Source organism: Trachurus trachurus (assembly GCF_905171665.1).
Source record: "Trachurus trachurus genome assembly, chromosome: 9".
NCBI lineage: Eukaryota > Metazoa > Chordata > Actinopteri > Carangiformes > Carangidae > Trachurus > Trachurus trachurus.
Genome location: NC_139895.1, coordinates 734,770 through 758,577, shown reverse-complemented (window position 1 = coordinate 758,577; position 23,808 = coordinate 734,770). Strand labels below are relative to the sequence as shown.

The 23,808-nt window shown below is 44.3% G+C and overlaps 3 protein-coding genes across 3 annotated transcripts in view; 1 reads left to right on the top strand and 2 right to left on the bottom strand.

Annotated features, from left to right (window-relative positions):
• LOC310991860 (uncharacterized protein) overlaps positions 1 to 2,177 on the bottom strand; it is a gene marked incomplete at its 3' end in the record, with an annotated part of 138,445 nt that extends 136,268 nt beyond the window's left edge. Inside the window, exons 1-3 of the mRNA XM_083979791.1 lie at positions 2,122 to 2,177; positions 1,209 to 1,319; positions 407 to 544 (exon numbers count right to left, since the gene is read on the bottom strand). Coding sequence (XP_083835917.1) covers positions 407 to 495 — 89 coding nt within the window. The 5' untranslated portion in view covers positions 496 to 544; positions 1,209 to 1,319; positions 2,122 to 2,177. The remainder of the gene's footprint in view (positions 1 to 406; positions 545 to 1,208; positions 1,320 to 2,121) is intronic.
• The window catches only part of pomt1 (protein-O-mannosyltransferase 1), a 187,590-nt gene that overhangs the window by 95,141 nt on the left and 68,641 nt on the right, over positions 1 to 23,808 (top strand). The gene's annotated exons all lie outside the window — the stretch shown is intronic.
• card9 (caspase recruitment domain family, member 9) lies at positions 8,882 to 23,510 on the bottom strand. Its single transcript, XM_083979034.1, has 14 exons — positions 23,386 to 23,510; positions 23,225 to 23,344; positions 22,220 to 22,289; positions 20,256 to 20,393; positions 19,500 to 19,618; positions 18,567 to 18,773; positions 18,386 to 18,469; positions 16,768 to 16,998; positions 15,883 to 16,008; positions 15,169 to 15,357; positions 12,819 to 12,873; positions 11,673 to 11,779; positions 9,175 to 9,221; positions 8,882 to 9,089 (listed from the first exon to the last, which is right to left on the bottom strand). Exons 2-14 carry the CDS (start codon positions 23,336 to 23,338, stop codon positions 8,981 to 8,983), a joined length of 1,596 nt encoding a protein of 531 aa, XP_083835160.1. The 5' UTR covers positions 23,339 to 23,344; positions 23,386 to 23,510; the 3' UTR covers positions 8,882 to 8,980.

Below are 23,808 nucleotides of genomic sequence, written 5' to 3'. Positions count from 1 at the left end.
TCCAGGTTGTAAAAGACGTCACTTGTCCTTTAACATGTGGATGTTCAGGTAGGGACAATGTGTATCCGAGTTATAACTCTGATTTTATGGAGAATCATTGAAATTTGACTCCACAGGAAGAACGTTCAACAGAGACTCGAAAGCTTTGAAATCTAGTTTTGTCTTACATCTGATCAGCTGATCCACATCCTCCTTTAAAGTTAATGCCGCAGTCCTTTGACCGGTCGCTCTTTAAAGACAGACAGCTGGGTTCAGGAGAGTCTGGTCTCTGCTGCTGCATCCTGAAACAACAACACAACTGATAAATCTGCATGTTGGAGAAAAACTGATGAAAAATATCTTCAATTTTTTAATAAACACAACAACTGACTTTTAGAGAGAAAAGTCTGACAGTTTTAATTCTGACCTGTGGTCTGTGGTCTGGCTCTGACGTCCCCCACACAGAGTGGTTTTAGAGGGAGGGGCTCCCTCCTCTCTGTCCTCACACTGATCCATGCTGCTGAGCTCACATCCACATCAGCTCACACACACTTTGTAGCTTCACCTGCAGAGGAAACACACATCATTCATCTGCACAGCAGCTCACATGTCCATCATGTCTCCAGCTGCTCCTCCACTGATTGGCTCTTCTCCTCTGCTTCATATCAGTGTCAGCTGAATGCAGTCACACAGCAGTGAGGAAGAGGAAGCTGCCATCAGCTGCTGTACTTCTACTATCAGTCCACTAGATGGCGTCATGAAGCTGCAGATCTGAGTGGAGAGACTGGTGTTTTTGCTGCAGTTTATTTCTCCCACTGAACCCTAAATATTTAAAACATTACACAGTAGAAGAACTGTGACTCATGTTTCTACGTTGGACCAGACGGCTGCATTGTAGAGGGTAGGCACTAAGCAGCAGTAATGAGCTGCCTCATGTTTTTAGTATGATTATATTGCACAAGGTCACTGCTGTTTTGTTTTGTGCCCTGTTTTTGTCTAAAAGCATGTTGTGGCCAAAATAAAATACATTTCATTGCATTTAAAAAAAAAGAGTTCCTATTAAACCATCCACGGAGAAAACAGGAAAAAGAGTAAGGGGCTGTAGGTGTTCACACGTTAGGCACCTTAGCTACGTGAAGCACTTGGAATGCAAAGTTTGTCCCAGTGTAGGTAGTAAACTTATTTCAGCTCACAGCTTCATTATCACAACATTCAGTCATTTCACTCACTGGAAATTCAGAGATAGAACAAGACTCTTCACTTATTGTCTCTGTCAATCCATTCATCGTCTGCTCCATCAAATTTCAGGAAACAAAGTTGGTCTCAGTCTGAGGCCACGTCTTGTTTTGTCCACAGCAACAATCAAAGAGACAAAAACATTCAGTTTACAGTCAAAGAAAACAAGGAATTCTTCAGTGTTTGAGGCTAAAAACTGAACATTTCTGCTTGAAAAATGTAAAACTGTTGCAGCTCTAAAAACATTCTTCAGAACAATATTGATGATTTGTGTCCAATAATCAATAACCCAGAGTGTTTGCTGTGTGTAATCACAGACATGAATGGTGGGGACACAAAGACAGTGTTTTTAATCTACAACCTGCAGCTGGAAAGTGACCAGTAGCTTCACCTGTCAGGTACATGAGCTGCAGTACAAGCAGGAAGTAGCTCAACAAGGAAATACTCAAGGAAAGTACAAATACCTCACAACTGTACTGCACTAAATGTACTCAGTTACTGTGAAGAACCTGTTGCTGAACATTGATCAACACTGGAAAATCAATCATCAGTAAAGTCTCAGGAAAACCCTGATAACAACATAAGGTGTTCAGTATTGATCTGTGATAGGCAGTATTGGTATTGATTAGTGATACGCAGTATTGATCGATGATCAATCAATCAATCAATCAGGCTTTATTTGTATGGACCTTTTCATGCCCACGACAGCTCAAAGTGCTTTACATGATAAAAACAAGGAACACAGGGGACACATATTGGGAGACACAGCCTACTACATACGCATTCACACAAGAACTTTAAAACACTGGAAGTTATGGAGAAAACGCCATCTAACAGTCTGTAATTAGTGATAGGCAGTTACAGCCCATATTGATCAGCGATCAAACATTTTAACTTTTACCTTACCTTAACAGGTGAAAAAGAACTGCCACGAAAGACGCTGGCTCAAAAGTGAAAGTAAAGTTTGAACAGGCAGTGGGGGGAGGGGAGGAGGTCACATGATCTGTGGAGGAATGTAGTATCCTGACTTTGCTTAGTCTTGACCTAGAGGGAGCTCTAGGCTCCAGGGGTGCTTCACCCTGCATCCAGGAAGTCTAGGCTATATGAGGAAGAGCTTTTGTGTTGTACCCCTCCCCCTGTGTGTGTCTATGTCTGATGGCCTGAGGCCTAGTAAAAGAAAGCCTAAAGAACTTTGGTTGTCGTGCATCATCTTTTGCTTTTCCACGATGTTATAATCTGAGTGGAGAGACTGGTGTTTTTACTGCTGTTTATTTCTCCCACTTTAAAATATTACACAGTAGAAGAACTGTGAAGTACAGACTCATTGTTCACTGCTGTTTTTTGTGCCCTGCTTTTGTCTGAAAGCATGTTGTGGGCAAAACAAATCATTTTCATTGCATTAAAAAAAGTTCCTATTAAACCATCCACGGGGAAAACATGGAAAAGAGTGGAGGGACTGCAGGTGTTCACATACGAGGCAACTTAGCTGCGTGAAACACTTTGAATATGAATTTGAAAGTTTGTCTCGGTGTAGGTAGTAAATGGTTTTGGTTATTTATTCTTTTATTATTATTATTATTATTTATTTTTATTTCATGTAGCCTACTTTAACGTCTTTTTTTTTTGTTATTCTGGCGTGGTTTGTTTGTTTATTTTCACATATCAAAGTTAAAAAAGATATAACATATAAAATCCAAAACAATGTGAAGGGGAATGCCAAAAAACCCTCCAGGGGCTTGTAGGGTGGCATTCTCCGACTACAGTTCTAAGCTAATGGGCATAGACACATTTGTGAGGTACAAAAACTGTTCATACATAATAAATACAAACATGGTTTAACATGATTTAACATTGTACAATGCAATACAAAAAGCTTGATAAACATATGATAAGAAATATAAAATAATCCCAGTTTAGATAGGCAGACCATGTGGAAAGTATTGGCTGGTTAGCAGGAGAGACTTTAGTGCTCTCCTAAATTGTTGTAAAGATAAATCAAAAAAATGTACAGGTAATAAATTCCATATTCTTGGTCCACGATAAAGTAACAGAACTGTGATTGAGAGGTACAACAATATTGGGTTCTAAGGTGACAAGAGTTACGTGTGGAATAGGTGTGAAATTGATAGTTGTATGCAAATATATAATGAAAAGATGATGGAAGGAGATTTTTTAGGGAACCATAAACAAATAAACCAATCTGAAGATGATTCACTTGATAAACACTGAGGATACCCGACTGAAGGAATAGAGGCTGTGAAGAATGTCTCTGATAAGCACAGCTTATTATTCTTACTGCTCTTTTCTGAAGCTGGTATATGGGCTTGAGCTTAGTTTGGTAAGTGCTGGCCCAGATGATGTTACAATAATTTATATATGGATAAACCATTGCATAATATAACATAATGGCAACCTCAGTGTTGATCAGTGGTGCGTCTCTTTGAACGCTTTGAAGTCGGATATCGGAGTTTTGGGACTTTCTGACTTCCGAGTCATCTCGAACGCAGCATGAGAACGCGACGTCATTGCGTCACATCCTCGTTCGGGGCTACGTGCCGCGCGTCGCTGTCTCCGCCCACTGCGGGTGATTATTGTAGCTATGTCCCAATCAAGGGGGCAGTTGTGGGTCTGAGAAGTGAAGCTCACTTCCGCGTTCAAAAAACTGCAATCCCCCCGGCTTCCTCTGGGGGCTGGTGTCAGAAAGCAGCATTCTCCATAGACCCCCATGTTAAAATCGCCGATTTTACATCCTCAATAAACATGTTAAAAGCCTGGTGTCAGAACGTTTTTTTGTCTCAACCGATTTCTACCCCCGCACACACTCTGAGGGGGGTGAATTTTTTTTAAACTCTACCGTTGTAGAGTATAACACACACGCTGAGGGGGGTGAATTTTTTTTAAACTCTACCGTTTGACTGTTATTAGGTTAAAACTCTGGCCAATTAGGGCACGGAAACGTTGAGTGACAGGTCCGAGCAGCTCCGTGGACAGCTGCTTCGAGGCCAGTGGGCGGGTTCTCGGCCGGCCAATCCAACATGGCGCTGTTCAGGCCGCCATGTTGGAGTCACAAAAACGACTCCCCAAAACCAATGGGGGACGTCACGGTGCTACGGCCATTCTTTTTACAGTCTATGGTCCCAATTCAGGGGCTGCATCCTTCGAAGGCTGCATTTGAAGGCCGATTACGTCACAGCGCTGCGCGAAGGCTGTCTTGTCCCAATTCGTCCAAATTCGAAAGGTCCTCCAGATGCAGCCTGCAGCGTCCTCCTTTCCCCTGCATTCGGAGGATGCACTGCTAGTATCCTTCGCGGCCTCCCATATCCCAAGATGCTTTGCGGCCCGCTGTTCACAACAACAATGGCGGCGACTAACGGCAGCAGCTCAGGTACCGGCGGCAGCGGCAGCAGTGCCGAATACACATTTAAATGTAAGTAACGAGTTTTTGCTTAACGCCAGAAGTTCAAGGGGCCTTATAACATATTTGACTGTTAAAATACGTGAAGTTAATAATGCTAATACGTAGCCACCGGTATGTAGGACCAGCTACGTGTTGTAGCTTAAGGCTAACCTGTTGATATGAGGAGCTCAGTTAACGTTATTAAAAGTAGGCTAACGTTAAAGCCTAAAGCTCGGATGGTAACTTATATCCCATTGTAACTGTGGAGGTGTTGTAGGTATACCTCACATCAGGTTAATTAGTTCTTGTTGTAAGTTGTGTAGGCTGCAGTTCACTCCTCTCCTGTGCTCAAAGCTGAATGCAGCTGATATATAACGTTAACGATGGGTTGTGAGTCCCGCTGTATTTCTAGGCTGTAAAACTGTAAACGTTTGCATTGAATACAGAGCTAACCTTAGGATCATTATTAATGTTAATATCATACAATCATTTCACCTGTTGACATAACAGGAAATGTGCTTTACATGTCGTTTTGTTGTAGGGAGCAAGGAGCAGACAGAGGAATTTATTTATAAAACTCTGTGGTCTGAACGACAACCTCTTCACCGGGGCCAAAAACACGGCCACACTAGGATGGAGGTAACTGTTAAAGCATAAATAAATAGCCAGTTTGTGTCAGTCCTGATGTCACTGTTCTTTAAACAGGGATGGTTGCCTAAGACACAATCTATCTGCCACATACAATGCTGTCTTGGGAGCTCTCCCCAGGAAGTTTAAACCCCATACAGACCCCTAGTCACATGACCACCCCCCCAGTTTCGGGGGTGTGGTCATGTGACTCTGGTTTCACTAGAAACCAATCACAGGACCACCCACTCTTATATGATCAACGTATTCAGACCGCATCATTCAAAACATCAAACAGAAAATCATATCGTTTTGCACAAAATCCCAAACATAATTCCATAATAGTGTCAGCTACAAGGTAACAAGTTGTTATACACTTTGTACATTATCAATGCTATTTTATAGTCCACTAAGTCCATAAATTTGAAGGCTCTTAATTTAATAAATAATTCATTTGATGGTTCTCTATAATTTGACTTATAATAATAATAATAATAAACTTTATTTATATAGCACCTTTCAAAACAAATGTTACAAGGTACTGTACAACAAGGTAACAACAATTAAAATGACAACCAGAACAAGTAAATAAAATCAAATAAAATCAGGAAAGGCTTTCCGATAAAAATGAGTTTTGAGGAGTGATTTAAAACACAACACTGAAGAAGCTGACCTAATGTCCTCCGGTAGATCATTCCAGAGCTTTGGGGCCCGAACTGAGAATGCTTTTTCCCCCTTTGTCGTCAGTCGGGCCCCAGGGACAGCTAAAAAACCTTTATCTGAGGATCTCAGAGTGCGAGCAGAAGTGTACACAGATAAAAGGTCAGTGATGTATGCAGGACTAAAACCGTTGAGTGCTTTAAAAGTGATTAATAAGATCTTAAAATCAATCCTAAAACGTACTGGAAGCCAGTGCAGGGAAGCTAAAACAGGCGTAATGTGCTCACGTTTCTTAGTTCTGGTTAAAAGCCTGGCAGCAGAATTCTGCACCGACTGGAGTCTGTCCAGGGATTTTTGATTAAGACAGGTAAAAAGACTGTTACAATAATCCAGTCGTGATGAAATAAAAGCATGTAAAATCGTTTCTGTGTCTTTAAAAGATAAAAAGGATCGAATCTTTGAAATATTTCTATGATGATAAAAGCAAGACTGAACAAGTTTGGTCGTGTGCTGACTTAGTGATAATCCTTACAGCTGTTTTCTGAAGAATAAAGATGGGTTGAGTATGGGTAGAATATGCATTCCCCCATATTTCTAGACAGTACGTTATGTAAGGAACAAACATTGTACAACACAGAATATACAAAGCACGCTGGTTCAACATATTTTTTACCTAATATGGCGATTGATTTGGCTAATTTCGATTTGACAAGATTAATATTTATTTTACCTTTATTTTACCAGGCAAATTGCTTGAGATAAAAAAAAAAATCTCTTTTACAAACATGGCCTGGCGAATGCATTTTCCAATTCAGTTTATTATTTATTCAGTTTATAAAATTTTTTGTTTCAAACACCCTTTCAATTTCTGTATCCTCTATTCTCAATTTAACTAGGCTACTATATCTGTTTTACGATTCCCAAAAATCATAAATTTTGTTTTACTTATATTTAAAGATAGCTTATTTACATCAAACCATTTCTTTACAAGTTTCATCTCATTTTCGACAGTAGTCTTGAGATTACAAGACACATTTAATAACAAATACAAGAAAAAAAACAGTCCTTCCTGTTGATGTTACCTGCCACACAGGTGTGACATATAAATAAACAATTTATGATTACTTTCAGTACTCAACTATCGCTCTTCGTCTCATTGCCCAGGCCTTTTCAAGAAATAAAGAAAATGAAAATATATTCAACTGAAAAATATGTTTTAACTTCTCAGCATCATCTAACCACACAACTTTGTTATTTGGATCTACCCTACTCTATAGAAAGGACAGTAGAACACTTTATGAATTTCATTCTCCACCTCTTGGATGCCGACATAGTATCTGCCTGTCTCCATATGAAGTACGAGTTACTTCACTGTACTTCTACCTGAACATTACATCACAGTTCAGCTGAAACTAAAGGTTGGAGGGTAAGGGGTTCATTTAACTTCTCTGATGTTATCTCCAGTCATGTTAATGGAAGAAGAACGACTCTGATCCAGGTTTAAACAGTGATTTATTAGGCCTACTGCTGGGAAAACGCTGAGTCACAGGAATAAAACATTAAAATGACCTGGATACATTGCATATGTCAAGCAGTGAACTGAACGTCCACTACAACCGTTTATAAAAGAGTAAAAATAAACAGCAGAGTGTTGTGGTTCCTGGTTCCAGCCGTCGGGTCACGTGACCTCGGCCGTGTTCAGTCAGACGGGGTGATGTCGCTGCCGCTGCTGTCGTCGTCATGGTTACTGGGCGTCTCTTACATGATCAACGTATTCAGACCGCATCATTCAAAACATCAAACAGAAAATCATATCGTTTTGCACAAAATCCCAAACATAATTCCATAATAGTGTCAGCTACAAGGTAACAAGTTGTTATACACTTTGTACATTATCAATGCTATTTTATAGTCCACTAAGTCCATAAATTTGAAGGCTCTTAATTTAATAAATAATTCATTTGATGGTTCTCTATAATTTGACTTAGTGATAATCCTTACAGCTCTTCTTTGAAGAATAAAGATGGGTTTAGTATGGGTAGAATAAGCATTCCCCCATATTTCTAGACAGTACGTTATGTAAGGAACAAACATTGTACAATACAGAATATACAAAGCACGCTGGTTCAACATATTTTTTACCTAATATGGCGATTGATTTGGCTAATTTTGATTTGACATGATTAATATGCATTTTCCAATTCAGTTTATGGTCCATAATGACACCTAAAAAAATTTGTTTCAAACACCCTTTCAATTTCTGTATCCTCTATTCTCAATTTAACTACTGTATCTGTTTTACGGTTCCCAAAAATCATACATTTTGTTTTACTTATATTTAAAGATATCTTATTTACATCAAACCATTTCTTTACAAGTTTAATCTCATTTTCGACAGTAGTCTTGAGATTACAAGACACATTTAATAACAAATACAAGAAAAAAAACAGTCCTTCCTGTTGATGTTACCTGCCACACAGGTGTGACATATAAATAAACAATTTAAGATTACTTTCAGTACTCAACTATCGCTCTTCGTCTCATTGCCCAAGCCTTTTCAAGAAATAAAGAAAATCAAAATATATTCAACTGAAAAATATGTTTTAACTTCTCAGCATCATCTAACCACACAACTTTGTTATTTGGATCTACCCTACTCTATAGAAAGGACAGTAGAACACTTTATGAATTTCATTCTCCACCTCTTGGATGCCGACATAGTATCTGCCTGTCTCCATATGAAGTACGAGTTACTTCACTGTACTTCTACCTGAACATTACATCACAGTTCAGCTGAAACTAAAGGTTGGAGGGTAAGGGGTTCATTTAACTTCTCTGATGTTATCTCCAGTCATGTTAATGGAAGAAGAACAACTCTGATCCAGGTTTAAACAGTGGTTTATTACTGCTGGGAAAACGCTGAGTCACAGGAATAAAACATTAAAATGACCTGGAAACACATTACATATGTCAAGCAGTGAACTGAACGTCCACTACAACCGTTTATAAAAGAGTAAAAGTAAAAAGCAGAGTGTTGTGGTTCCTGGTTCCAGCCGTCGGGTCACGTGACCTCGGCCGTGTTCAGTCAGACGGGGTGATGTCGCTGCCGCTGCTGTCGTCGTCATGGTTACTGGCCGTGTAGTGCTTACAGGTGAAGTCCTTGGCGGCCGACTTCTTGACGGCCCTCTTTCTGTCGTCATGGAAACAGAGACACGGTGAGACACGGTGAGACGCGGTGAGACAGGTCGACAGCTGCGGTCAGAAGATCAACTCACCTGAAGTTGGGTCGATGACGGGAGAGACAGTCGTCTGTCTGCTTCTCCTGCAGGACAGACAGACAGACAGACAGACAGACAGACAGACAGACAGACAGACAGACAGACAGACAGACAGAGAGACAGACAGACAGACAGACAGGTGGACAGAGAGAGAGACAGACAGGTGGACAGAAAGACAGACAGGTGGACAGAGAGACAGACAGGTGGATAGAGAGACAGACAGGTGGATAGAGAGACAGACAGGTGGATAGAGAGACAGACAGGTGGATAGAGAGACAGACAGGTGGACAGAGAGACAGACAGGTGGATAGAGAGACAGACAGGTGGATAGAGAGACAGACAGGTGGACAGAGAGACAGACAGGTGGATAGAGAGACAGACAGGTGGACAGAGAGACAGACAGGTGGATAGAGAGACAGACAGGTGGACAGAGAGACAGACAGGTGGACAGAGAGACAGACAGACAGGTGGACAGAGAGACAGACAGACAGGTGGACAGAGAGACAGACAGGTGGACAGAGAGACAGACAGGTGGACAGAGAGACAGACAGGTGGACAGAGAGAGAGACAGGTGGACAGAGAGACAGACAGGTGGACAGAGAGACAGACAGGTGGACAGAGAGACAGACAGGTGGACAGAGAGACAGACAGACAGGTGGACAGAGAGAGAGACAGACAGGTGGACAGAGAGAGAGACAGACAGGTGGATAGAGAGACAGACAGGTGGACAGAGAGACAGACAGGTGGATAGAGAGACAGACAGGTGGATAGAGAGACAGACAGGTGGACAGAGAGACAGACAGGTGGATAGAGAGACAGACAGACAGGTGGACAGAGAGACAGACAGACAGGTGGACAGAGAGACAGACAGACAGGTGGACAGAGAGACAGACAGGTGGACAGAGAGACAGACAGACAGGTGGACAGAGAGACAGACAGGTGGATAGAGAGACAGACAGACAGGTGGACAGAGAGAGAGACAGACAGGTGGACAGAGAGAGAGACAGACAGGTGGATAGAGAGACAGACAGGTGGACAGAGAGACAGACAGGTGGATAGAGAGACAGACAGGTGGACAGAGAGACAGACAGGTGGATAGAGAGACAGACAGGTGGACAGAGAGACAGACAGGTGGACAGAGAGACAGACAGACAGGTGGACAGAGAGACAGACAGACAGGTGGACAGAGAGAGAGACAGACAGGTGGATAGAGAGACAGACAGGTGGACAGAGAGACAGACAGGTGGATAGAGAGACAGACAGGTGGACAGAGAGAGAGACAGACAGGTGGACAGAGAGAGAGACAGACAGGTGGACAGAAAGACAGACAGGTGGACAGAGAGAGAGACAGACAGGTGGACAGAGAGACAGACAGGTGGACAGACAGACAGACAGGTGGATAGAGAGACAGACAGACAGGTGGACAGAGAGACAGACAGGTGGATAGAGAGACAGACAGGTGGATAGAGAGACAGACAGGTGGATAGAGAGACAGACAGGTGGACAGAGAGACAGACAGGTGGATAGAGAGACAGACAGGTGGATAGAGAGACAGACAGGTGGATAGAGAGACAGACAGGTGGACAGAGAGACAGACAGGTGGATAGAGAGACAGACAGACAGGTGGACAGAGAGACAGACAGACAGGTGGACAGAGAGACAGACAGACAGGTGGACAGAGAGACAGACAGACAGGTGGACAGAGAGACAGACAGGTGGACAGGGAGACAGACAGACAGGTGGACAGAGAGACAGACAGGTGGATAGAGAGACAGACAGACAGGTGGACAGAGAGAGAGACAGACAGGTGGACAGAGAGAGAGACAGGTGGATAGAGAGACAGACAGGTGGACAGAGAGACAGACAGGTGGATAGAGAGACAGACAGGTGGACAGAGAGACAGACAGGTGGACAGAGAGAGAGACAGACAGGTGGATAGAGAGACAGACAGGTGGACAGAGAGAGAGACAGACAGGTGGATAGAGAGACAGACAGGTGGACAGAGAGACAGACAGGTGGACAGAGAGACAGACAGGTGGACAGAGAGAGAGACAGACAGGTGGATAGAGAGACAGACAGGTGGACAGAGAGACAGACAGGTGGATAGAGAGACAGACAGGTGGACAGAGAGAGAGACAGACAGGTGGACAGAGAGAGAGACAGACAGGTGGACAGAAAGACAGACAGGTGGACAGAGAGAGAGACAGACAGGTGGACAGAGAGACAGACAGGTGGACAGACAGACAGACAGGTGGATAGAGAGACAGACAGACAGGTGGACAGAGAGACAGACAGGTGGACAGAGAGAGAGACAGGTGGATAGAGAGACAGACAGACAGACAGACAGACAGACAGACAGGTAGAGAGACAGGTAGAGTCAGTAATAATTTACTATTGTGTGAACAGAGCTCTGTATAGATGAGTAGATGTGTAGATGTGTAGATGAGTAGATGTGTAGATGTGTAGATGTATAGATGTATAGATGTATAGATTACCCATGATGCACTGGTGCTGAGCTTTCTGTCCGACGGCCGACTGAGCTCCTGCAGCGCCGCCTCCTCGTTCTCCCCCGACGTCCCACTGCGCACGTCATCGCTGCTGCCTGACCAATCACAGCACACACAGCCGGTCACGACCAATCACGGCACACACAGCCGGTCACTGACCAATCACAGCCCACACAGCACGTCACGACCAATCACAGCACACACAGCCGGTCAGGACCAATCACAGCACACACAGCACGTCATGTCATCACTCCACAACGCTCTGGTGGACAAGTTGTGACCTGCACATTCACCACGCTATGAGATAATCATGTTACATTACGACACATTAAAGCAGAAGTAAGGTGAATGTTTGTGTTAATCTAAGTCTTAAATAGTTGTATCTTCCGACAGCAATCACTTCTATACAGTGTTTGGTCTGAAACACGGGTCTGTCAGTCACTCTGCTCTGCTCTGAGCCCAGGAGAAAACTTTCCTTGTATCCTACAACCTTTATCCAATGAGGAGAGAGAACGGCATAAAGGGGCGGTCCTCTCTGTGTGTGCAGCCAAGGGATGCGCGTGAATGTGGTGACGTAGGGACGAGGGCGGGGACTGATAACTCCATCTGCTGACAGGAAGTTAGACAAAACCACCGGATCGCTTACTTCTGCTTTAAGCAAATACTCTGAACTACTTTCTCTCCTGAAATCCCTCCGCCCAGCAGCCGTGTCTGGAATGTAGTTCCGGCTGCATTCGCCTCTAAAACAACTCTGTGTGGTAACGTTGTGTTATTATCTCATAGCGTGGTGAATGTGCAGGTCACAACTTGTCCACCAGAGCGTTGTGGAGTTGTTGGATTGTGTATTTGATGAGTTTGTACCGTTCACCTCCATTGTGTTCACTGAGCAGCTCACGTCTCTGCCCCGCCCATCTCAAAACAACGTGCACCGATAATTAAAGGTGATGAACCTACTGCTATGACTATAGGGGTTATGGTGACTAAATGTTGGACTATCCCTTTAAAGACTCAGTATTCAGCCTGGTCCTGTCCTCACTGTGTTGCATCGGTGTTTTCTAATCTGAGTTTTGGATTTATTTCCGGCTGCTCTGAATGGAAACATGACACACAGCCGGTCACATGACCAACTCTGACCTTTGATGGCGTTGTCTCGGTGCTCCTCCTCCTCGCTGCTCACACTCCTCTCCCCCTGAAAATACAGCTGTCACCATGACATCACCATGACATCATCATGACATCATCACCCGGACAGGGAGAGGATTCAGCGTGACCGTGGTCGCCTCCATCAGGCTCCTCCTCCTCAACCTCACCAGGGGGCGACCGCCATTCCGACATCCCACCAGTCCAACATCGGCCTCTAATTGTCTAAATGGCAACACTTAACTTTATATCAAATGTCCCATCATTCCAACAATTTTCCAACAATTCTGTCTAAATGGTGGGATGTCTAAATGGTGGGATGTTGGAATGGTGGGATGTCGGAGTGGTGGGATGTCTAAATGGTGGGATGTCTAAATGGTGGGATGTCGGAATGGTGGGATGTCTAAATGGTGGGATGTCGGAATGGTGGGATGTCTAAATGGTGGGATGTCTGAATGGGATGTCTAAATGGTGGGATGTCTAAATGGTGGGATGTTGGAATGGTGGGATGTCGGAGTGGTGGGATGTCTAAATGGTGGGATGTCTAAATGGTGGGATGTCTGAATGGTGGGATGTCTAAATGGTGGGATGTCTGAATGGGATGTCTAAATGGTGGGATGTCGGAGTGATGGGATGTCTAAATGGTAGGATGTCTGAATGGTGGGATGTTGGAATGGTGGTCTGTCTAAATGGTGGGATGTCTGAATGGTGGGATGTCTAAATGGTGGGATGTCTAAATGGTGGGATGTCTAAATGGTGGGATGTCGGAATGGTGGGATGTCTGAATGGTGGGATGTCTGAATGGTGGGATGTCTAAATGTTGGGATGTCTAAATGGTGGGATGTCGGAGTGGTGGGATGTCTAAATGGTGGGATGTCTGAATGGTGGGATGTCTAAATGGTGGTATGTCTAAATGGTGGGATGTCGGAATGGTGGGATGTCTGAATGGTGGGATGTCTGAATGGTGGGATGTCTAAATGTTGGGATGTCTAAATGGTGGGATGTCGGAGTGGTGGGATGTCTAAATGGTGGGATGTCTGAATGGTGGGATGTCTAAATGGTGGTATGTCTAAATGGTGGGATGTTGGAATGGTGGGATGTCTAAATGGTGGGATGTCTAAATGGCGGTATGTCTAAATGGTGGGATGTTGGAATGGTGGTCTGTCTAAATGGTGGGATGTCTGAATGGTGGGATGTCTAAATGGTGGGATGTCTAAATGGTGGGATGTCGGAATGGTGGGATGTCTGAATGGTGGGATGTCTGAATGGTGGGATGTCTAAATGTTGGGATGTCTAAATGGTGGGATGTCGGAGTGGTGGGATGTCTAAATGGTGGGATGTCTGAATGGTGGGATGTCTAAATGGTGGGATGTCGGAATGGTGCCATGTCTAAATGGTGGGATGTCGGAATGGTGGGATGTCTAAATGGTGGGATGTCGGAATGGTGGGATGTCTAAATGGTGGAATGTCTAAATGGTGGGATGTTGGAATGGTGGGATGTCTAAATGGTGGAATGTCTAAATGGTGGGATGTTGGAATGGTGGAATGTCTAAATGGTGGAACGTATAAATGGTGGGATGTTGGAATGGTGGGATGTCTGAATGGTGGGATGTCTAAATGGTGGGATGTCAAAATGGTGGGATGTCGGAATGGCGGTATGTCTAAATGGTGGGATGTCGGAATGGTGGGATGTCTAAATGGTGGGATGGCTGAATGGTGGGATGTCTGAATGGTGGGATGTCTGAATGGTTGGATGTCTAAATGGTGGGATGTCGGAATGGTGCCATGTCTAAATGGTGGGATGTCGGAATGGTGGGATGTCTAAATGGTGGGATGTCGGAATGGTGGGATGTCTAAATGGTGGAATGTCTAAATGGTGGGATGTCGGAATGGTGGGATGTCTAAATGGTGGAATGTCTAAATGGTGGGATGTCTGAATGGTGGGATGTCTAAATGGTGGAATGTCTAAATGGTGGGATGCTGGAATGGTGGGATGTCTGAATGGTGGGATGTTTGAATGGTGGAATGTCTAAATGGTGGGATGTCGGAATGGTGGGATGTCGGAATGGTGCCATGTCTAAATGGTGGGATGTCGAAATGGTGGGATGTCTAAATGGTGGAATGTCTAAATGGTGGGATGTTGGAATGGTGGGATGTCTAAATGGTGGGATGTCAGAGTGGTGGGATGTCAGATGGTGGGATGTCTAAATGGTGGGATGTTGGAATGGTGAGATGTCTAAATGGTGGGATGTCGGAATGGTGGTCTGTCTCGATGGTGGGATGTTGGAATGGTGGGATGTTGGAATGGTGGGATGTCGGAATGACAGCTTGTAAACCTGCTCACCTGGTGGGAGTTGCAGTTGAGTCTGCGGAGGCGTGTCCTCAGCTGTAGCTCCTCCCCCTGTGACCTCAGCAGGAGCAGCTCCAGCCGATCCGACTGCTCCGTGAGCTGCCGGACCTGCTCCCGGTACTGGTCCTTCTCCTGCAGGAGCAGCCGCACCTCCTCCTGCAGCTCCGCCCTCGACGACAGAGCCTGAAACGACAGACAGGGGGCGGGGCTTAGAGCACCTGGAGGAGAAAGTCCCGATGTTGCAAGTCCAAGTAGAGTCTCAAGTCTTTGCTCTCAAGTCCAAGTAGAGTCTCAAGTCTTTGCTCTCAAGTCCCAAGTAGAGTCTCAAGTCTTTGCTCTCAAGTCCAAGTAGAATCTCAAGTCTTTGCTCTCAAGTCCAAGTAGAGTCTCAAGTCTTTGGCATCAAGTCTAAGTAGAGTCTCAAGTCTTTGCTCTCAAGTCCAAGTAGAGTCTCAAGTCTTTGCTCTCAAGTCCAAGTAGAGTCTCAAGTCTTTGCTCTCAAGTCCAAGTAGAGTCTCAAGTCTTTGATCTCAAGTCCAAGTAGAGTCTCAAGCCTTTGGCATCAAGTCCCAAGCGAGTCCAAGTCTTTTTTTGATTTGATCAAGCAAGTCTTAAGTCATCAACATCGGGACTCGAGTCCAAGTCAAGGCTCAAGTCTCAGGTCTCGAGTCCAAGTCCCCACCTCTGGCTGTAACCATGGCGACTCACCTTGTCCCTCTCTCTGATCACCTCCTCCAGCTGTCGGAGTGTTTGCTTGTTCCGTTGGCGGTACATCTTAGCATCCCCCTTCAGCTGAGTGCAGCGCAGCTCCAGCTCCTCCTTGTCCTCCAGACTCTGGAACAACACACCTGGCGTCACCTGAGCTCACCTGGACCGAGGCCACGCCCCTCAGCACAGACCACAACCCAGAAACTAGCTCACATTTATTTTGATAGAGAGGTAGATTTTACTTTATTCATTGGACAATGATGCATATTTCCTTATAATTAAATTTTTCTTTTTGCCAAATACCACACGCACAAATGTCCATTTTCAAGTAAAAAACCCTGTCTGTTTATTTGTTTTTGCTTCATTCTTTTTAATTTAATTATTCTTCTGTTTATCATATTATTTATTTCTTTGTTTAAGTAATATTTCTATATAATCTTTTGCATTGTTTAAGCACTTTACAATAGTACTACACTAAGCACTTAACTGTGTTTTTTTATCTGTTTATAAACCCTTGACTGATGTGTTCTTAAGTTTGTTTTTGTAAAGATACTTAATGCTCTTTTAAATTGCCCCCACAAATAACGTTTTTAGATTGATTGATTGATTGATTGATTGATTGATTGATTGATTGATTGATTGATTGATTGATTGATTGATTGATTGATTGATTGATTGATTGATTGATTGATTGATTGATTACAGGTTTTTCTAGTTCATCTCTTCTTCTTTGTAACTGTTCATTGCTGTGTATGATATAAATAAAAGGAAAACAAACACTACCAACAGCTTCCTGTTTCCTGCAGCTCAGGTCTATGGAGGCTCTTATTGTGAAAGTCTCACCCTGGCTGTCTGCTATGGAGGCTCTTATTGTGAAAGTCTCACCCTGGCTGTCTGCTCCTCGGCTCGGTGCAGCTCCCTCCTCAGTCTGAACACCGTAGCCAGGAGGTTCATCTGAGGAAGAGCTGGACTCTCTTCCTTCTTCTCCTCCTCCTTCTCCTTCTCCTTCTCCTCCTCCTTCTTCTCCTCTGGCGTCTCCTCCTTCACCTCCTCCTTCACCTCCTCCAGTTTGTTGGGGTGGAAGAAGGGGTCAGCGCTGAGCGCCAGGCTCCTGCTCTGTGAAGACAGAATAATCACTCTCTACTCACCGTGTTTACATTATCTAACAATAGGTAATACAGTATATAGTATATAACTTAACTATAGGCAACTCATAGTATCCCACAATGCAGCAGGAGCAGTAGAGTACAACCGATGGTCACTGACCAAGTAATACATAGCTCCCATAATGCATCACGGTGACATTGATCTGCAGCGTTTTATCTGTGTAACAGTAGAAACGTAAGTAACTGCAGAGTCGTGTCTGAAATGAGCTCATTACATATTCGTCTTTATAAAACTCACTATAGATACAGTAGCTATATATGCTGACTAGATGCCGCCTTCTGCTTCTCAGCGTACGTCAACACGGCAGCCATCTTGGTCAGGGGTTTCTGACCATAGACATATAAATGTCTGACCAGCAGTCAGACCAGTCAGACCCTGTACAACACATTTTAGTGTATGGATGCATGTGGGTGTGTGTCTGAATATGGAAGTGTATGTTTAATACATTTTTAAAAAATTATACAAATTAAAAAAAAAAATGTATACATTTTTTTGTTGTTGAATCATAAATATCTCTCTGACATTTATAATAAACCAAACAGTTGAAACTTGGTTGAATATTCAGTGAGTTGTGGTGATGTTAATGGTTGATAGACCTCTGCCTCTGTTGACTGATGCAGTAAGTAGACACGGTTTCTCCCTGACCAAGATGGCCGCCGTGTTGACGTATCGTTCCGATGGACAGCAGAGGCGGTGTCACTACCCGATTTGTGACAGCCACGTACGGCAACTCCACTTGGACAAACTTAGTTGAATTGACTTAGGTCGCCAGAGACGGTTTATCTTTTTATTTATTTTTTTAAATACTTTATTAGTAATGTAAATTGAGGGTTGGTTGTGGTGGTATGGATTTTGATGCTCAGAAAACAGGAACACAGGCGGACTTTTAATGTTTACTGTCCTCTTTTCTCGCCGGCCTCATCACCATGACAACCACAAACAATCACAACTACCACAACACTCACTGAATAAACGAGTCTGCCGCGGCTGTCTTATGACGGACTTCCGCGGTTTTTATTTTATTTTATTTTATTTTTTAATCATTTTCACAGTACCGTATTTTAAATTCACAGAACTTTAAGCATGTACGCAAATCGGGCAGTGCCCAAATGAAGTTTGTCCAAGTGGAGTTGCCGTAGGCAGCTGTCCAAGATGGCGGCCGGTCTGCGCATGCGCAGACCAGTTTTGTCACAGATCGGGTAGCGTCGCAAATCGGGTAGTGACAGGCGGCTTCTATGTGTATATATATTTATGGACAAGCAGAAGAAGAGAGAGAAGCATCATCATCATCATCATCATCATCATCATCATCATCATCATCATCAGTCTGGTGAACCTGTTGCAGTGGTCTCAGGGTTCGACGTCTCAGGAGTCGAGTTTGACCTTCAGCTCTCAGCAGCGTGTTCTTCAGACGCTCCACCTGCACAAAGGTCAGAGGTCAAAGGTCAGGGCCTACCTCTATCTGCAGGTTGCAACTGGCCAGCAGACAGGGGTCAGGGGTCAAAGGTCAGGCCTACCTCTATCTGCAGGTCGCGGCTGGCCAGCAGGGCATGGCTCTTGTCCTGGTTGAGGCGGTTGATGTCCTCCATCAGGCTGTAGTTGTGGTCTCGGAGCGTCTTCAGCTCCTCACTCAGCCGCTCCCGCTCCTCCCGCAGCTTCTGCACTCGCTCCGTCATCTTGCTGAGCTCCACGTCTCTCAGCTGCTGCTGCTGCGCCCACGCCTCCTAGAGATGGAGACACAGCGTCACACCATCATACCGTCACACTGTCACACCGTCACACCGTCACACAGCGTCACAGCATCACACCGACACAACGTCACACAGCGTCACACCGTCACACCGTCACAGCGTCACACCGTCACACCGTCACACCGTCGGTACCAAATGTGTCCGGGCTGCCAGATTTGTCCGGGGCGGCAACTGGCGATGACGTGGCGCATCGTGATTGGTCGTGAGGATTTATAAAAGTTGTAGGTAGACGAAAGTGAGCTATTTATATTTTCTAATGATAACATTAAACATTTACACAACTAACAGTGACGAAAATAATTAAAATACTGTAATTAGCGCAGGCGTTCACCAACGTTTGTTTGACGTTGCCATGGAGATCTGAGCCAAATCTGGCGAGAGTGTGTTGTTGAGACAGAGACAGGTCTGGAACTTCATTCTGGTTCTGGAACTTCATTTTCTCCTGAAGTGTCCGTCTGAAAGTTTCCATTTTGGTGTCAAACTGTTGAGAAGAGATGTGTCTGTGACAGATGAGTCCAGTATTTACTATGGAGAAGTGACTAACGTAGCTAACATCCGCGGTAGCATCCAAGTAAACGCATTACACCACCACGACCAATCACGATGTGCCACGTCATCGCCAGTCGCGGCCCCGGACACATTTGGTACCGACACCGGCTCCGCCCCCGCGGTGCTGACTCGCCTGGTCGCTATGCCAACCTGTTCCTTGGCGACGGCGCAGGCCTGTTGCCGACGTCTCTTCTCCTCCTGCAGCGCCCTCTGCAGGCGGCTGAGCTCCGACATCAGGAACTGAGTCAGACCAGACTCACCGGCCGTGTCTGAGAGACAGACAGGTAGAGAGACAGACAGGTGGTCAGATAGACAGATAGGTGGAGAGTCAGACAGACAGGTGGAGAGACAGACAGGTGGTCAGATAGACAGATAGGTGGAGAGACAGACAGACAGGTGGAGAGACAGACAGGTGGTCAGATAGACAGATAGGTGGAGAGTCAGACAGACAGGTGGAGAGACAGACAGGTGGTCAGATAGACAGACAGGTGGAGAGACAGACAGACAGGTGGAGAGACAGACAGGTGGTCAGATAGACAGATAGGTGGAGAGTCAGACAGACAGGTGGAGAGACAGACAGGTGGTCAGATAGACAGATAGGTGGAGAGTCAGACAGACAGGTGGAGAGACAGACAGGTGGTCAGATAGACAGATAGGTGGAGAGACAGACAGACAGGTGGAGAGACAGACAGGTGGTCAGATAGACAGATAGGTGGATAGACAGACAGGTGGAGAGTCAGACAGGTGGTCAGATAGACAGATAGGTGGAGAGACAGACAGGTGGAGAGACAGACAGGTGGTCAGATAGACAGATAGGTGGAGAGACAGACAGGTAGAGACAGACAGACAGGTAGAGACAGACAGACAGACAGACAGACAGACAGACAGACAGACAGGTGTTCTGACCAATCAGGATGCTGAAGGTCTTGTTGGGCTCCTTCCCTGTGATCCGACTGTACAGTTGAGGATAATCCAGCTCCAGACTCTCTAGGAACGCTGTGTAACCTTTGACCCCGGTCCTCTGCAGCGTGTCCAGCAGCGCGCCTGAAGGTCAGGGGTCAGCGGTCAGGGGTCAGAGAGAGGTCAGGGGTCAGGGACACATGGACTGTATTCAAAACCACATACTATACTGTTAGTACGTACTGATTTGGCCAAAATGCAGTATGCAAACAAAAGCTAAATCTGCAGTATGTGAAAAATTCCTGGATGTCGTACTGATTGACCAGTCTACGTTGCGTACTGTATCCCACAATCCAATGCGCCCCTGACGTCTAACTGTAACCAAAGACGGTAGTGAAGTATCTTTGCCGTGGACCGTAACTATGTTATATAGTTTAATAAAATAAAAATGCAGACTGATGTGTTGATTGTAAAACATGTATTTCTTGATGTAAATGTGGTGGTTTGTGTCCGTAGGCTCCAGAGCCCCGAGGCAGCGCTGCTCTTCTGTCCAATACACACAGGAAGCTTCACTTTACATTCACACTAACTAATGCTACTGATACAGCTGTTAGATTTCATCACTGAGACCAACATTTATCTCCTAGAAATAATTTAACCAGCCGGTGGTAAACCTCTAAAAACCTGCGGGTAAGTTAATTAGCGATGGTTTTCTCCCCCGGGATGACGACGGAGGTTGGCCGGCCGAGCAGCTCTGCAGACCGGCTGCTGTCTCTGTGATGTCCCGGTCGCTGCAGAGCTTCACTTCTCTGAAAAACATCGGAGCAAACTTCTAAACAGCCGTCGTTTGGATAAACTGGCCGTATATCTGGGATCTAAACAGCTACTTTCTCTCATGAAAAAAGATTAAAACTTAATAAAGTTACATAATTACAGCGCTAGAGCGAGAAATAAAACAGCTGTTCACCTGTTTTACAGCTACCGCTACCGGTTGCCGTGAAATGCATTCTGGGAAACTTGTAGGGCTGGGACGATACGCTTTTCTCCTGATTCGATTCTTCTACGATTTTTTGGATGGTGATTCGATTTAAATTGCGATTCTACGATATTGCCAATTCTCTCGATTTTTAGTCTTTAGCATTTTTAACATTTATCTGCACACAAATACTGTAGGAGTCTATAAATTAACATACTCCATTATAAAGGGAACTTAAACCCTTTTCAAAACCTGGACTCTACTCTACATTGCACAATATTTTTTTTAAATCCCCCAAAAAAGAAAATTTCAAAAAATAAAAATAAAAATTCAAAAAGAAAATCGATTATTGAAAAAAAAAATTTATTTAAAAATCGTCAAAAAAGATACCGGATATTTATGTGAATCGATTTTTTCTCCCACTCCTAGAAACTTGTATACTGTTACTGTGGTGTGAACACCGTCGGTCTGCTGAAGTAGCAGACTGAATAGATAGATAGATAATTTATTAGTACAGACTCTGGGTCCAGTTAAAAATACAACAATACAACAACAGACAACAACAACATACGGGGTAGCCTAGCAGCCCCTTATTAAAAGACACTTATACCAGTGTTTCCAGAACAGTGACGTGTAACGTGTGGCACTAAATGCAACGTTTGTCAGTTCCATCACAATCTGATTTTCTGAGTTGTTTAGACGACAAATGAACTTCTACATGATATTTCTTAAGACCGACTGGAGAGTGTTGACTCGAGCATTCACAAACATTTCAGTGGCGCTGGTCCATCTGGGCTGTTTTAACAAGATTCTCAAAGAGTCATTATATGCCACTTGTAATCTCTGAATACTACATTCAGTATGCAGTATACAGTACTAACGCAGTATGTAGTAGACAGTATAAAATGCAGTATGTAGTATACAGTACAGTAGTATGTGGTTTCTAAAACAGCCGTGGACTGAGCATCAGCATCACAGAACTCCTGTTTCTCACCAACTTTCCTCCTCCTGAGGACGAGGGCCGGGTCATGGAAGAGCTGCTCCTCATCCTCCGCACGGATCACCTGGTGACATCACCACAAGACAACCAATCACAGCTCTGGACATAGTCAACCAATAGAGGTATTTATTAGGCTCCATCCTGGATGATAAACTGTCTGTTGAGAACAACTCAGATGTCGTCTGCAGGAAAGTAAATCAGAGGTGGTTTTATTGGAGGAAATTATCTTTTTATTGAGAACAAGGTACAAAGAGACAGTGATATAAAAAGACAATATTTTAGATTTTCTCAGAACACATATACAAACAAACACCTCCCACCCAACCCATCCCCCCCTACAAAATCCAGTGCATCCCATTTTAAAGGGATAGTTCAACATTTTGGCAAACTGGTCCATCACCATAATCCCTAGCAGTAGGTTCGTTACCTTTAATTGTCGGTGCAAGCTGTTTTTAGAACGGCGGAGCAGAGCCGTGAGCTGCTCAGAGCTACGCTACGGAGGCTCATTATGGGATTTCTTGGTTTCCCTCATCAAACTCATCAAATACACAATCCAACAACTCCACAACGCTCTGGTGGACAAGTTGTGAGCTGCACATTCACCACACTATGAGATAATAACACAACGTTACCACACAGAGTTGTTTTTCCTGCACTTTGAAGGGCTGGAAAAAATTATATTATAGTGAACCTCAGGAGGAGGAAAGTTGGAACTGTGTATTTTTTTTCAGGTAAAACCTCTTTTAGGCCGTGAAAATAGGCCGTTTCTTTGGGTCTGTTCACATCACTGTATGTTGTAAATCTCTGGGCAGGGCTATTATGGGCTGGCGTTGCTAACGGGAGGAGTGCAGAGAGTCTTCTACTGCAATTAAAGTACTTAGGGGCTATTTGTAGATCATACAACCACACTTTAAAAAAATGATACTATCCCTTTAAAGAGTTTCAAATCAAATCAAATCAGAGAGGGAGGAGGAGGAGGAGCAGGAGGAGCAGCTCTACCTGACACTGGCGGAGGTATGGAGTGATGATTGAAGGCTCGATGGTCTTGATGAGCAGCATCCTGAAGTCCTCCAGCTGCAGCCAGCAGAGATCGTCCTCGCTCACCGCCTCCATGCTACACTACTACACACTACTACACACTACTACACACTACTACACACACAGTACACACTATTACACACTACTACTACACACTACTACAACACAGTAGATACTGCAGTACACCCAGTACCCAGTCCTGCTGCCGTCTGCTTCTCCTCCGTCTGGTCTCTGTTGCTGCTTCTGTTTCTCCAGAGGAAGTTCATTTCAGCCACTTCCTCTTTCCAGTCCAGGCCCCGCCCACTCTGACTGGCATCTATCTATCTATCTATCTATCTATCTATCTATCTATCTATCTATCTATCTATCTATCTATCTATCTATCTATCTATCTATCTATCTATCTATCTATCTATCTATCTATCTATCTATCTATCCATCCATCCATCCATCCATCCATCCATCCATCCATCCATCCATCCATCCATCCATCCATCCATCCATCCATCCATCTACTATCTATCTATCTATCTATCTATCTATCT

Bases quoted from the DNA above. Each gene is read 5' to 3' on its own strand.
- card9 (XM_083979034.1), bottom strand. From the start codon at position 23,338: ATGGAGGCGGTGAGCGAGGACGATCTCTGCTGGCTGCAGCTGGAGGAC. The intron at 12,874-15,168 runs GTGAGCAGGTTT...CTGTATTTTCAG, and splicing joins TCAACTGCAACTCCCACCAG to GGGGAGAGGAGTGTGAGCAG. The intron at 9,222-11,672 runs GTAATCTATACA...TCTGTCCTGCAG, and splicing joins TCAGCACCAGTGCATCATGG to GAGAAGCAGACAGACGACTG.